This window comes from Pecten maximus, chromosome 5 (assembly GCF_902652985.1).
Source record: "Pecten maximus chromosome 5, xPecMax1.1, whole genome shotgun sequence".
NCBI classification, from domain to species: domain Eukaryota; kingdom Metazoa; phylum Mollusca; class Bivalvia; order Pectinida; family Pectinidae; genus Pecten; species Pecten maximus.
In genome coordinates this window covers 18,957,406-18,969,513 of record NC_047019.1, presented here as the reverse complement: position 1 = coordinate 18,969,513, position 12,108 = coordinate 18,957,406, and the positions used below count along the sequence as shown (strand labels likewise).

General features: G+C 32.5%; 1 protein-coding gene across 1 annotated transcript; it reads right to left on the bottom strand.

The window, feature by feature from the left end:
* Window positions 1-3,513: 3,513 nt before the first annotated feature.
* On the bottom strand, window positions 3,514-11,593 carry LOC117327419 (26S proteasome non-ATPase regulatory subunit 13-like). Its single transcript, XM_033884379.1, has 13 exons — window positions 11,447-11,593; window positions 9,090-9,168; window positions 8,786-8,820; window positions 8,367-8,422; window positions 7,958-8,001; window positions 7,646-7,732; window positions 7,058-7,229; window positions 6,240-6,319; window positions 5,760-5,885; window positions 5,437-5,499; window positions 4,901-4,981; window positions 4,183-4,299; window positions 3,514-3,842 (listed from the first exon to the last, which is right to left on the bottom strand). The coding sequence occupies exons 1-13, from the start codon at window positions 11,545-11,547 to the stop codon at window positions 3,747-3,749; spliced, it is 1,137 nt and encodes a 378-aa protein (XP_033740270.1). The 5' UTR covers window positions 11,548-11,593; the 3' UTR covers window positions 3,514-3,746.
* Between the last annotated feature and the right edge of the window lie 515 nt (window positions 11,594-12,108).

Sequence of the window (12,108 nt, the reverse complement as noted above, 5' to 3'; positions counted from 1 at the left end):
TTATTATGCCTGCGGTCGTTCTCAATCCAGCTCAAAGGTATAAGGAAGCAACCATTATATTTCTAAAATCCAATTAAGTTTATTTAATTCCGAATGTAGGAATAACACGATGCATAAAACGTACATTACAATTCATTTGAACAAGATGGCGGAGAACATGTACGTAACACAATCTCTTTATTAAGAAAAAAAACTTAGGTTGACAAATGATGAAACAATCTTTTGGACGAAGCATGAATTAGGTACATGTATTTACTAAACATTTCTAATATTGCAAATAATTCAGTTAGCTTGGATACAGAGGGGCGCCGATAAAAATACGGCTTGATGTACAGTGTACAAAATTTTCAGCTCTAAATGTAGATCTAGTGGACATAATACAAAATGGATTTCAATTCCAACTTCTCTTCTATTACATAATAAACACCTCTTTGCTCTCTTTTGATACCTTGGTATCTACCAGTTTCAACACTTAATCGTATGCTTGTATCATAAACTTGGTAAGGATAATTTAGAATGTAACCGTTCTGCAAGTCAAATCGACCTACGATATGCTGATATGTTTGTCAATTTTAGTGTATAACCATGGACTTAAATAGTACGTCCCTGACATAGTTCAGCATTTTTTTAATTTTTTTTTCAATTAGGAACAAAATTAGTCAAACAGGCGTCATAGAATCCGAGACTACTTAGCTCGAATAATACATAAAATTCATTTTACATCTTAGCTTCGCTGTATATATGCATGTATATGTTAGCTCTGCAATGTCATTATAACATGATTTTAAAACACAATCTTTCGACTAATTTGTAAAGGGAAACGTCCAAGCTCAGAGTAAAACATGGAAGAATTGGAGTTATTTTTTTTATAAGTACATTTTTTTTACAAATAGCAAGTGGTGCCGCACAAAATCCTCAAACTTCACACCAACTGTTCAGTAAACGTGAAATATACATTGTATGTATCAAATAATGGCAATTTAGTTTAACAATTTAACAGGAATCTTTTCATTTTCCTGTTTAACGGGAAGTAAGCTTGTCTTCCGTGCATTGCGAAGTTATTAAAGCAACAGTAAATTTACCATTATAGTTAAAAATTAGACCAAGGTAACAAAACTGATCTACCACCTCAATGGGCATACCATTGAAAGTCCAACGTTCTATAGGGTAAATCCTTTTATACTTTTCCTGGACACAACAAGTTCAGTGTTTCCAAGTTTACCTCTAAATCCCATCGTAAAGAATACGAATGAAAAAAGTCGAGCATGTTTTGAAGATCTTGTATATCTTCTGAAAACTTCTACATACAATAAAATGAAAAGATTAATCAATTGCAACTGATGGCTTTGAAAGTTAAGATTAATTAAATCTGATTCTATATAATTATTGAATAAAGAAAAAAAAATCGGGGACGATTCCCCTTGTAATAATCCGACATGTAGGTCAAACATTGCTGATAACCTACCATTTAGCTTAACACTAGATTTTACGTTATCTATCTAACAAGCAAAAATGTGTTTGTTAATTGCAGTGGATATTTCATTAAATGACCTTCAGGTTGCATCATCGGGCTAGTTGCAACTTTCGAGGGAGTATTCCCGCATTCAAATAATGTTTTGACATAAAGCGGCCCATCGGGAGACCAACTTTTACATGTCTTATTTTATTCTGTGTACCAAAAGACAACTTAAATCCTATTCTTAAAAAGTGCTCCCCCGATGCACTGGAATCGAAAAATTGAAAAAACGTAGTTGATAAAAATATCTTACTTAGCATCAAGTAGACTGACTATAACTGATAACATGAACTTCACATTTCTATAGTATAAAGAAAACAAGAGGCCCATGGGTCTTAATGGTCACCTAAGTTTTGAAATAAGTTGACCTTTTTTGACCCCACCCATAAGCCCAAGGGGGTCAGTCAGGGCCAACGTGTACATACCATCAAATCCATCATCCCATCCTGCTAATTTTAACCAATAGAAATTCAACAACATAAAGGGAAAATGTGATTTCCCTATATAAACTATAAAGTTTATTGTCTTCCTAGGGGCAAATGCGAGACCCGATGCAGATTCATGAAATTCATAAATTTAGTAGAGCACCTTAAGACCCTTCTATCTATGAAGAGTATTTGATTCAAACTTATTTGGGTCCTGAGAAGATTTTTCAGTTTCAGTTAATTTGACCTTTTTTGGCCCCACCCATCTGCCCCTGGGGGTCAGTCAGGGCCAACATGTGCACACGATCAAACTGTCATCCAATGCTGATAATGTTAACCAAGTTAGAATTTCAAATAGAAATCAAACAAATAATAGTAAAAAAATGTGATTTCATTATATAAACTATAGTAAAGTTTACCCCCTCACTTGGGGCAAACGGGAGACCCCAAGGTCATGAAATTCACAATTTTGGAAAAGCACCAAGGGCTTTCTATCTATGAAGAGTATTTGATTCTAACTTATTTTGGTCCAGAGAAGAGATTTTTGAAATTCAAGTCAATTTGACCCTTTTTGGCCCCGCCCATCAGCCCCCTCGAAGTTGGGACCATACAATTCACAATTTTGCTTGACCTTGGGACATGGAAGGTTCATGTAAAATTTCATTAAGATTGGTTCAGGGTTTCTGAGAAGTGGAAAATGTAAATTATTATCAGTTATTTTCAGTTGGAGTAAAATTACTGATTTCTCTGTATTATTCTAAGTATAATGAACTGAAAAAATTCTATTTAATTTGTCAATCTAACTTTATTTCATATAGTATTGATTCGCTCACAACGCGCCAATGGACCATGGTGATCTATTTTCGTACTGTTTGAATCATTGGGATCACGTGATATTTTCATGCATGATTCCGGTCATGGTCCATCCATTTGCACATGTACTGCAACATTTTAACTTGAATTCAGACCCATAATTAGTTACTAGACAAAGAGACACTCAATTTGGACTGAAAGCTATTTCCACATATTTCATGTATCTAAGCTGTACCTGCCTCAAGATTCATTCAATGTTTCTCAAAGCCATGTAGCAAAATAAGGACTTTTTCATGATAGTATGATCTATAGCTACAATAATGTAGCTCTGGTCGACTGGACAATTTCTGATTGACAGTCTACCCTAGAGGAGAGTAGGCAGGGTATGAATAAGCTAGAGACATACCCAGTATCGCTACTCTTTACTTCATGATTATTTTGAACTCATTTGAAGATTTAAACACATTTAATATGTGAATAATTAATATTGATACAACGAAAATATGTTCCAAGGCGACCCAAAAGTCATAATCCTGCAATGATGCTATCTGCTGGCATTAGAGTCACTCATTGGTTGCCACACCAAAACACAGAATTCAGTGGACAACATGAACTAGTTTTGGGTTCACTCGGTGCACTAAGATTTCCTACAGTATTTAGAAATACAATGTATATACTATTGTGTATTAAATCAAACTGATTTATCTAACAGCGGTCATTAATCAAGGGAGGTAATTCAAATTGAAAACGAACACAAACTTTGGTCATATACATTTTATTCCTAACATTGTTCAATATTTATGATCATGACAAAAATGACAACAAAGAATATCTTGTATGGCTGTCTATGTTAATCAGATGAGTCCAAGCACTTTATACAATTATTTTGAGTCTGCGGTCAATCATATGACATGGTCAAGCCTCACCTGACCCTGTTGAAAAAAAAATGTCACATGATCAAGGCAACCTTAAGAATCTAAGAGATCACATAATTAAGTGAGGATGTCGTGAGCTTTCACTTCAAGTAACCGTTCCATCTGAGTGACATCTTCACACCACTGTTCCAGTCTTTTCTGCATTGTGGAAACCTGCCGACAAATATGTGAAATGTTAGGAAAGCAAGAAAATTTACATTTAATACTGTTACTTACAGGGTAAAATTGTCTGAATAGAACCATGATATGCCAAACCTTCTTCAAAACAGAACAGGCCATCCAGTGTCAGCAGTTCCCATGTAAGCTATAATATTGCGTGTTGAATAACTTGAAGATTAGATTTTGACTGAAATGTTCAGAGTCTTACATGAGTTTGAAGCAATTTTTTTTTAAAGAAATTTAAATGTATCACTATAATTATTTATTTATTTTCGTCAGAAATTTCAGTCTATAATTATAAATGGAACAGTTGTTCTGGTTATTATAAACTTACCTGTTGGAGGTCAAGGACACGAGGCTGTACCCAGGTCATATGAACTTTCTGATCCACCTCATCTATTGAGCCTTTAACTAGACCCAGACTTAATGCCTTCATCACCAACAACTCAATCTGGAACAGATATTGGAAATTGTTTTATCATAGTTTTACCCATATTTGTTATCTATTTTCTACATTTCATTTCTGAATAAATTCTAGCAGTACTAGCACAATAATTAAATAGAGTATTAATCAAATATATTTCATATCCTGCAAATCAATTTATTTTGAACCCCAACACATGTATTATTTTTTTCCATGGTTCTAAAAATGGCACTTAAAATTTTTTTTCAAAATTTGGTATAGCTTTTTTAAACTACTATTTATCATAATTTATCATGAAGACATTTAAATCCTTGGTTACATATAATATCCTATTTGATATCACAATGCATCTTACAACCAACAATGTAAAGCATGGGAGAGAACTCAGGGTAAAATATCATTGTCAATTAAAGGGGTCAAAATTATATTTACTTTATCTGAAGCTTTTACACAGGTAAATGACAATTTTCATGATAGTTGTATGTTGTGCAAATAATAAAGGCATACATAAAGAAAAGTATTTGTATTATTACGAAGATAATGAGAATTACTAAGGCTATATTACTCAAATTGAAATATATATTCATACATGTTGCTCAATAATAACAAATGTATTAAATTTTCTTACCTCATTGACAGGAAGCCTTGTTTCATCTGCTATTTCTTTGAATGTCAACTGTCGATTTGTTGCAGGTCTTTTAAACGTCATCTGATTGAAGACAAATATATCACTGGTTAAAGCCACACGATCTAGCTCCTTAATGCTATAAAATTATTGATCTACTATAAAACATCTTGTATATTGCCAAGATGTAAAAGGTAAACTTATTATGATTCTTAATTTTATTGTTATCGAAGGTAAGACAACATATAGACTTTGGCTTTTTTACAAAAAGTAGAAGTATAAAACGCAAATGTACTATGTAATATTACATAATAATATAAGATGCAAGAAAATTTATACAACAAATATGGCATAACAATGTAACATTAGGTCTCTGGAGCTATCATAATTACAACAAACAATCCAATCTGAATAAACATCTAAGATCCCAGACAATCTACATCATTTCATTTCTTTTTCTCAGACACAAAAGTTTCGAGGTAAGTGAAGTTTTCCTTGTATCAACATAACACTTCTGTAAAACGAACAATTGTACTTACTTCCATTAAGCACAAGAGGGAAATCTTTTGTCGTAGAGGTATTTCATTAGCTGCTAGATCCGCCTGAAATATTCCATGATTTTAATAATTTACATTAAAAAACAAAAGGTTACAGTGATAAAGTTTTGGACACAACACAACTAGGTTACTAATTTTCTCTTTTATGCAACTTCAATATTCATCCAAGAAGCAGTCACTTAATATTATTAAAATGTTTTCTGTTAATTGGTTTATATAGTTGTACACTTTTACTGCTTTTTAAGGTTTGTATGAATCCAGGTAATATATGTATCTCACCTGTCTTCTAGCACGTCTGATCTTACCTGTGACACCCACTTAGTCTTGTACTCCTCAAATTTAGCAATGTCACCGCTGTTGAAAGCGAACATTAGATCAACCAGCCATGACTTGTCTGAAGCCTTTAAAGATTCCAGAATTGGGTGGGCAAGCTGAAAATAATTAATGTGAGACTGTGAAAAAGCAATCAATAATGCATTGCTACAGCTGATATCCTAACATACAGATGCACCAGTTTGTTGACTTAACAGAAATATATTACCTTAAGCAAAATAATTCCAAAACAATATTATTATTTAACATTTAAAGGAACAAGTATGAACAGCACAGACTCCAAGCATCAAGTTTCTCTTATTAATATCCTCTAAATCAAGTGTCAATAACTAAAACAATGTCATCTTTGAAGATCACTGAAGTATAATAAATACCCAAAAGGTGTTTGCAATTTAAGCTTCAGAACAAGGATGTTGAATTGTACACTTCACCAGATCATAATGGCTACATACCAATTCCCCAAAGTTGTAGACACCCTGTCCCAATAAGGCCGCTAATGCCAAGTTAAATGATCTCTCTACTTGCTCAGCAGCTGTCAAACAAAATGTTTATAATCACAAAACTGTTCTGTTATTCAAAATTTATTAGAATACAATAGAAAGAGTAAGAAGCATTTAAATTACCTTTAATCTGCATTTTATCAAAAACATTTTGATTCTGTTTTTAATATTCAAATTTAATCAGTGTTAATATTTCATATCTCACAAAGATAAAAAGAAATATCACAAGTAGGGACCAAAGGATGCCTACAGATGAAAACTGAGAAGGATCCATCACAAACTTTCTGAGAAATAGTGGTAACAAACTTCTACTGTAAAGAGGGGAATCGTTATACCAAATTTGAGAAATATCCATCCAGTATTTCTCAAGATATAGTTCTTACAAACTTCAACTATTGAAATCAAAGATGGCTACCTATCAGTCATTTCATTTTTCAATAGGTCTCAAAATTTTAACATGCCCAACTAGGGACCAAGGGGAATTTACATGTGTCATTTGAGAAAGATCCAACTAGTACTTTATTAGAAATAGTGGAAACAAGGATGGATTATGGATGGAAGACAGATTAACGACGGACCATGGACAAAGGGCAATTTAAACAGTCCAACATCAGATGATGGTTGGCTTAAAAGCTCATTAATTTTGAAGAAAATTGTGTCGGAAACTTTGATTCCTATTTTCCTGTAAAAGAATCATTGAATGTAAATATTTATGAAATGTACAATTGCAGTATGCATTCTCAAATAGTCTGTTATGTTTTAAGACTCACAAGGAATATCATCCAGGTTTGTACAGCCAAGGTAACGCAGGGCCTCCTTATAATATTCTGCATGGTTGCCCATCAGCTTGTGGTAATTACTTGAGAGTTCGTAAAATCTGCCATGAACAGGTGTTATGCCATCTATCTTTTCCAGGATGTCTCTGCACTCCTCTATTAGAGACTACAAGAATGTTTGTATCATACACATAAATAATTTGGTCATGTCTTGATATGGTGATTATGAAAATTATCATATATTTTGCAAACAATTAAATTTGTTTTCAGATCACTCAGAAATCATTATTTGTGTACAGCTGAGACATTCAAATCTAGTTTTCCTACTCTCAATTATAATTTGACTGTAAGTGTGCTTGAAGTACGGTGTTTGTTACATTAAAATTATATATTAAAGTCAAGCTCTATTATACATTTGTATAAACTGTTTAACATGCACTTTATAGTACCGCTAAGTTGATTTCAGGTTGATAAGACATTATACCCTATACAGCAATTATATAAATATCTTAGAGTTTGTTAGTGGAAAGTGGTTTTGAATATTGAACGAGTTACTAGCACATATGGCAGCTGCCATGTTACCTTTGTGGTCTCAAGGTCTTTCATCTTGAGTCGGATTGTTCCCATTGTGGTAAGACAGAGCACTCTTGCTGTCTCGGTACCTTTTACCTGCCAGAAGAAAAAAATTAAATCTCTAAAATTTCACAATTCCACAGATGAAAAGGCAAAGTCAGTTTTGAAGAAAATTTTGAAGAAAAAAAACCCCAAATCCTGTGGAATTTAACGGATATGACACGATTTAATTGATATGGCATTCCAAATGATAAGCATGATAAAATGATAAAAATAAATGCAGGTTACTTTTACAGTCAGTCATATATTTTTATAACCTACCTTCTCTGTAACTTTTTCAAGAAATTCAATGGCATTTTTGGGATCTGAAAACAAAAGGGAAATGTTGAATAAAATCAAGTCAATATCATGATACCAGAAGCGTTTTCGTTTTGCTAAACTACATCTGACATTTCTGGTTAAGATGTGTTCCTGTTAAAAGTATCTAGATGTATTTTACTGATCACATGACAAGGCAGCCTGCAATTTTCTTTTTTAATCTGGCCATACTTTTAATTCTGAACAAGTAGAAAACGTAAAATATGCAAAATATAATTACAGTCAATCTGATCTGAATAATCTGATCATAAAATCATACTGAATGCTATAGAAATCATCAAAGCAAGTCAGTTATAATACTTTTTACATGTACTAGTAAATCAAACTGATATGGTTGATAATTTGCTCCTACCTGTGATCTGTCTGACAACAAAAACCACCAGTTCCACCAGGGCCAAAGGGTTTATTCTAAAATAAAGTACATTATATCTGTTGTTATTTAACTTCTATGTCTTTCTTAAACCCCACATTATCATACAATATATATAAAACTTGGTCCAACTGTCACTGATCTAACTTACCCCACCATTTCGTCAGTGTTTGAGTGACAAATTTAAATTCAGTCATATCACAATATCAGGTATATATATGTATTGTAGGAAAACTAAATGACATACTAAATAAGCTACAGCAAGTATTATTATATACATATACATATCAACTTACATACAGCCTCACCATAAAGCATTTAGTGTAAATTTTATCTATTCTTTTTAACAAATATTCCATGCCAATAATTAAGATTAATACCACAAATTATTGAAAACTTACCTGTGCTCAAAATCAGCAATAAAGTTCTCATACATCTGAAAGTGGCAAAAGAGAATATATAATTACATCAGAAAGATATGTAATATTAATTCAAACATTAAAGATGTTATTTTCATTATCTTACTATAGCAGTGCATAAATCATAATAATTCCGAGGTCCAGTACCATAAATGATCATGGTAGACCTAGATATAATTTTGTGCTATAATCATTGTTTTACTCCACTTATTGCTAATTTTTATCTCAACAACTTTAGCTAGCATTCTATTAGCATAAGTTTTAAACATTTCACTGATATGCTTACCCTTATAAGGCCATCTCCTTTTGTGAATATTGGATTTTTCACAAACTCTAATAACTTTAATGTTAGCTGATGCCATAACCTGAAACAAACCGCAAATAGTTTTTAAATGCTCTCAACATAGAAATTGGTAGTGATTTCAGTTAGTTAGTGCATGAATATTCATATTATCACATCCTTAACGACCCATCAGCACTGAAAGTTCATTAGGACCAAAAAATGGAGAGTGAAAATGGTTATGAAGTGCAACAACATCAAACAAACGAAATAGGCATATATGCCAAACTATATTGGTACACTAACATACAGCTTAAAATGATAATTGTGACTATATGGTTAGTCATAATATCTTGTTGTGGTACGGACTGACAAGCTTTTAGATTCAAAATGTTCAGTTCAAAAATGTTATGTATATATGTTAACAATTTCAAAAAGGAAGTTTTAGAACTGTTATGCTTTTATATAAATTATATCTTATAGGTTATAGATATGTACAATCCAATAAGACTGTGACTCGATCATTTTACAGTAAATGGTTTATTGCATGCGATAAATATAAGACTGGTCCTAATAACACTTCAATATTATAAGAATGTGTTATAGATGTATATATATTGTCCATTCTAAGACGGCCAAGGAAAACCTCTTCTTGGCAATCGTCTCTGTAGTAAACTGTGAAGAGACCATTCACCATTAGTTACTTTAATGTTGTCTATATATATTATTGACTTAATTCATTTTGCCATGTGATATTAAAAATTCTAGTTACAAAATTGTCTCATTTTGGGAACAAAATTTGTGAATTTGGCAAGACTTTTTCAGGAATAAACTCTAAATTTTGGGAATTTGGTCTAAATATGAAATGATTTAATTGGGTATATGGGGCCAATTAACAGCCCCAAAAAGCCCCGACATGCATTTGTATTCCCATATGTTCAGGAACTCAGAACAATATTACATGAAAGCATGATCAAAGTCCTATTAAGAAGACTCAGGTGTAAATCAAAAACCATTTAAAAGCAATTCAGTCAGCTAGACTAGACAATGAAATTAAATAGAACTTAAAATCAGAATTTATGGTTACAAATCAGAAAGGTATTTTAAGATTGTACTTGTAATACAATGAGATTTTATTATAGGAATATATATCTTCTTATGTTCTTATTGGTTCTCGCCATTAATAATACTATTACTACCTAGTGATAATAGTGATAGATCTGGTACAGACAGGTGTTAAGTAGAGAGTATAAGGTTGCCTATTACAGATTTGCTGCTGTTGACCACTCCATCTGAAAGCTATATAGGAGATTGAGAGGCTTCTTTAATTTGGAGCTATAGAACCTGGGTTGTGGTTGTCTTTGGGGCAGAAGACTTTGTGAAGGAGGGAGTAGCTATAGTGTAAGTGAAGAGAGTATAGGGTCGCCTTTCTAGCTTAGACTAGTGGAAATTTCTCTTTAGCCTAGTGGTGGAATGATCATGTTTGTCTTGAGAGTCTGGCACGAGCAGTGAATTTTCCCTTACTCCTTTTAGCATCCTATTACACATGTATACTTCTTCAAAAAAATAAGTTTGTTAAAACTACAGAGGACATGCAGACAATATATGGCAGATTGAAATCATTTGCAATTTCCTGATCCAAATGATTGCATAATAATAAATGGCATCAAATAAATTGCTACATATAGCTATAGGCATGCAATAGTTATTTTAAGGAGGACCTATACTAGCTAGTACCTTGGTACAAATTAAATGTGTCTGACTTTATGGACAATTATGAATAGCCATAGGTATTCATTAGGATGATGTTTTTAACCTATGGTTGATATTCTCACAAAGAGAAATGCAATGGTTTATCATGAAGAGTAAATAAAATGGTTTATGTCCTAAAGAAGAGATATTCAATGGTTTATGTTCTCATAAAGATTGGATATATAAAATGGCCAAATAGAATCACATTGGTACGTAATTAAGAAGCTGTGGTGTCGAAATAAAACAATCCATAACCTGTAACATACTGTTTAGTAATTAATAACGTTATCTTTAATTGATTTCTACTGTACTACTACTAGCACACGCATTGTCATTGTTTTGAATGTACAGAACACTACAGAAGATTCATCTTCTTCCTTCAATATTTCGCCATTCTTAGATAATCAGTTAATCTTAAACATTTGAAAAATCATTATTATAATTCAAATAAGAAAATAATCGCTTAAAAGTTGAGTATATTAGTAATAAATATTCTCAATTTTGATGAATCATGATTGAATGTTGTGAAAGTTGCCCGTTTGCCGGCTCCGAATTTTTGTTGAAACACCTCAACAAACAATGGCAATTTTAACGTCAATTGACACACATACTTTTTGTTGTATAATTCTTCAAGCTGTCCCCAGTCTGTGGCTAAATCCCCGGTTGTTTTCCGCTGTTGTTCAGCTAAATAGGCACCAACGTCCCTAGGCATGGCTCGTTTTCTTAAAATCTTGCTGGATACATTGAAGAGCTCCGTATAGGGGACATAACTCCGTACTGATTTGTATCAGTACTAGTGCTGTTTGATGTATTTATGCGCAGAACGAACAGTAAACGAAGCATTATTTTTGTGGAAATAAATAAAAATAGATACCACCGATCACTGGACAAGGGGATTTTTTTATTTATGAAAAGCTACACAGTAATAATATAAAAAAAAAACTTATTGAAATCCATGTGAGAACTTTCATAAATCCGTATCATGAAACAAATATTATGTGAATACTGTACTGTATCGTTTCAGCTGTATAAATTTATTAAAATCACCATAATATATCGTTGATTAACGAGAGAAAAAAAACGTAAATTTAACATCCTTAAACAGTCGGCGAATGCATTATAACTAAAATATTATTTGTTTCGTAGGAATCTGGTAAATAGTCCACTTTGCTCCTACTGTCAAGTTGATGAAACTAACGAACATTTTTTATTACATTGTAGACTTTTTTCCGACCTTCGAAATCGTTCCCTCTTTGCCCTAAATCATCCTATT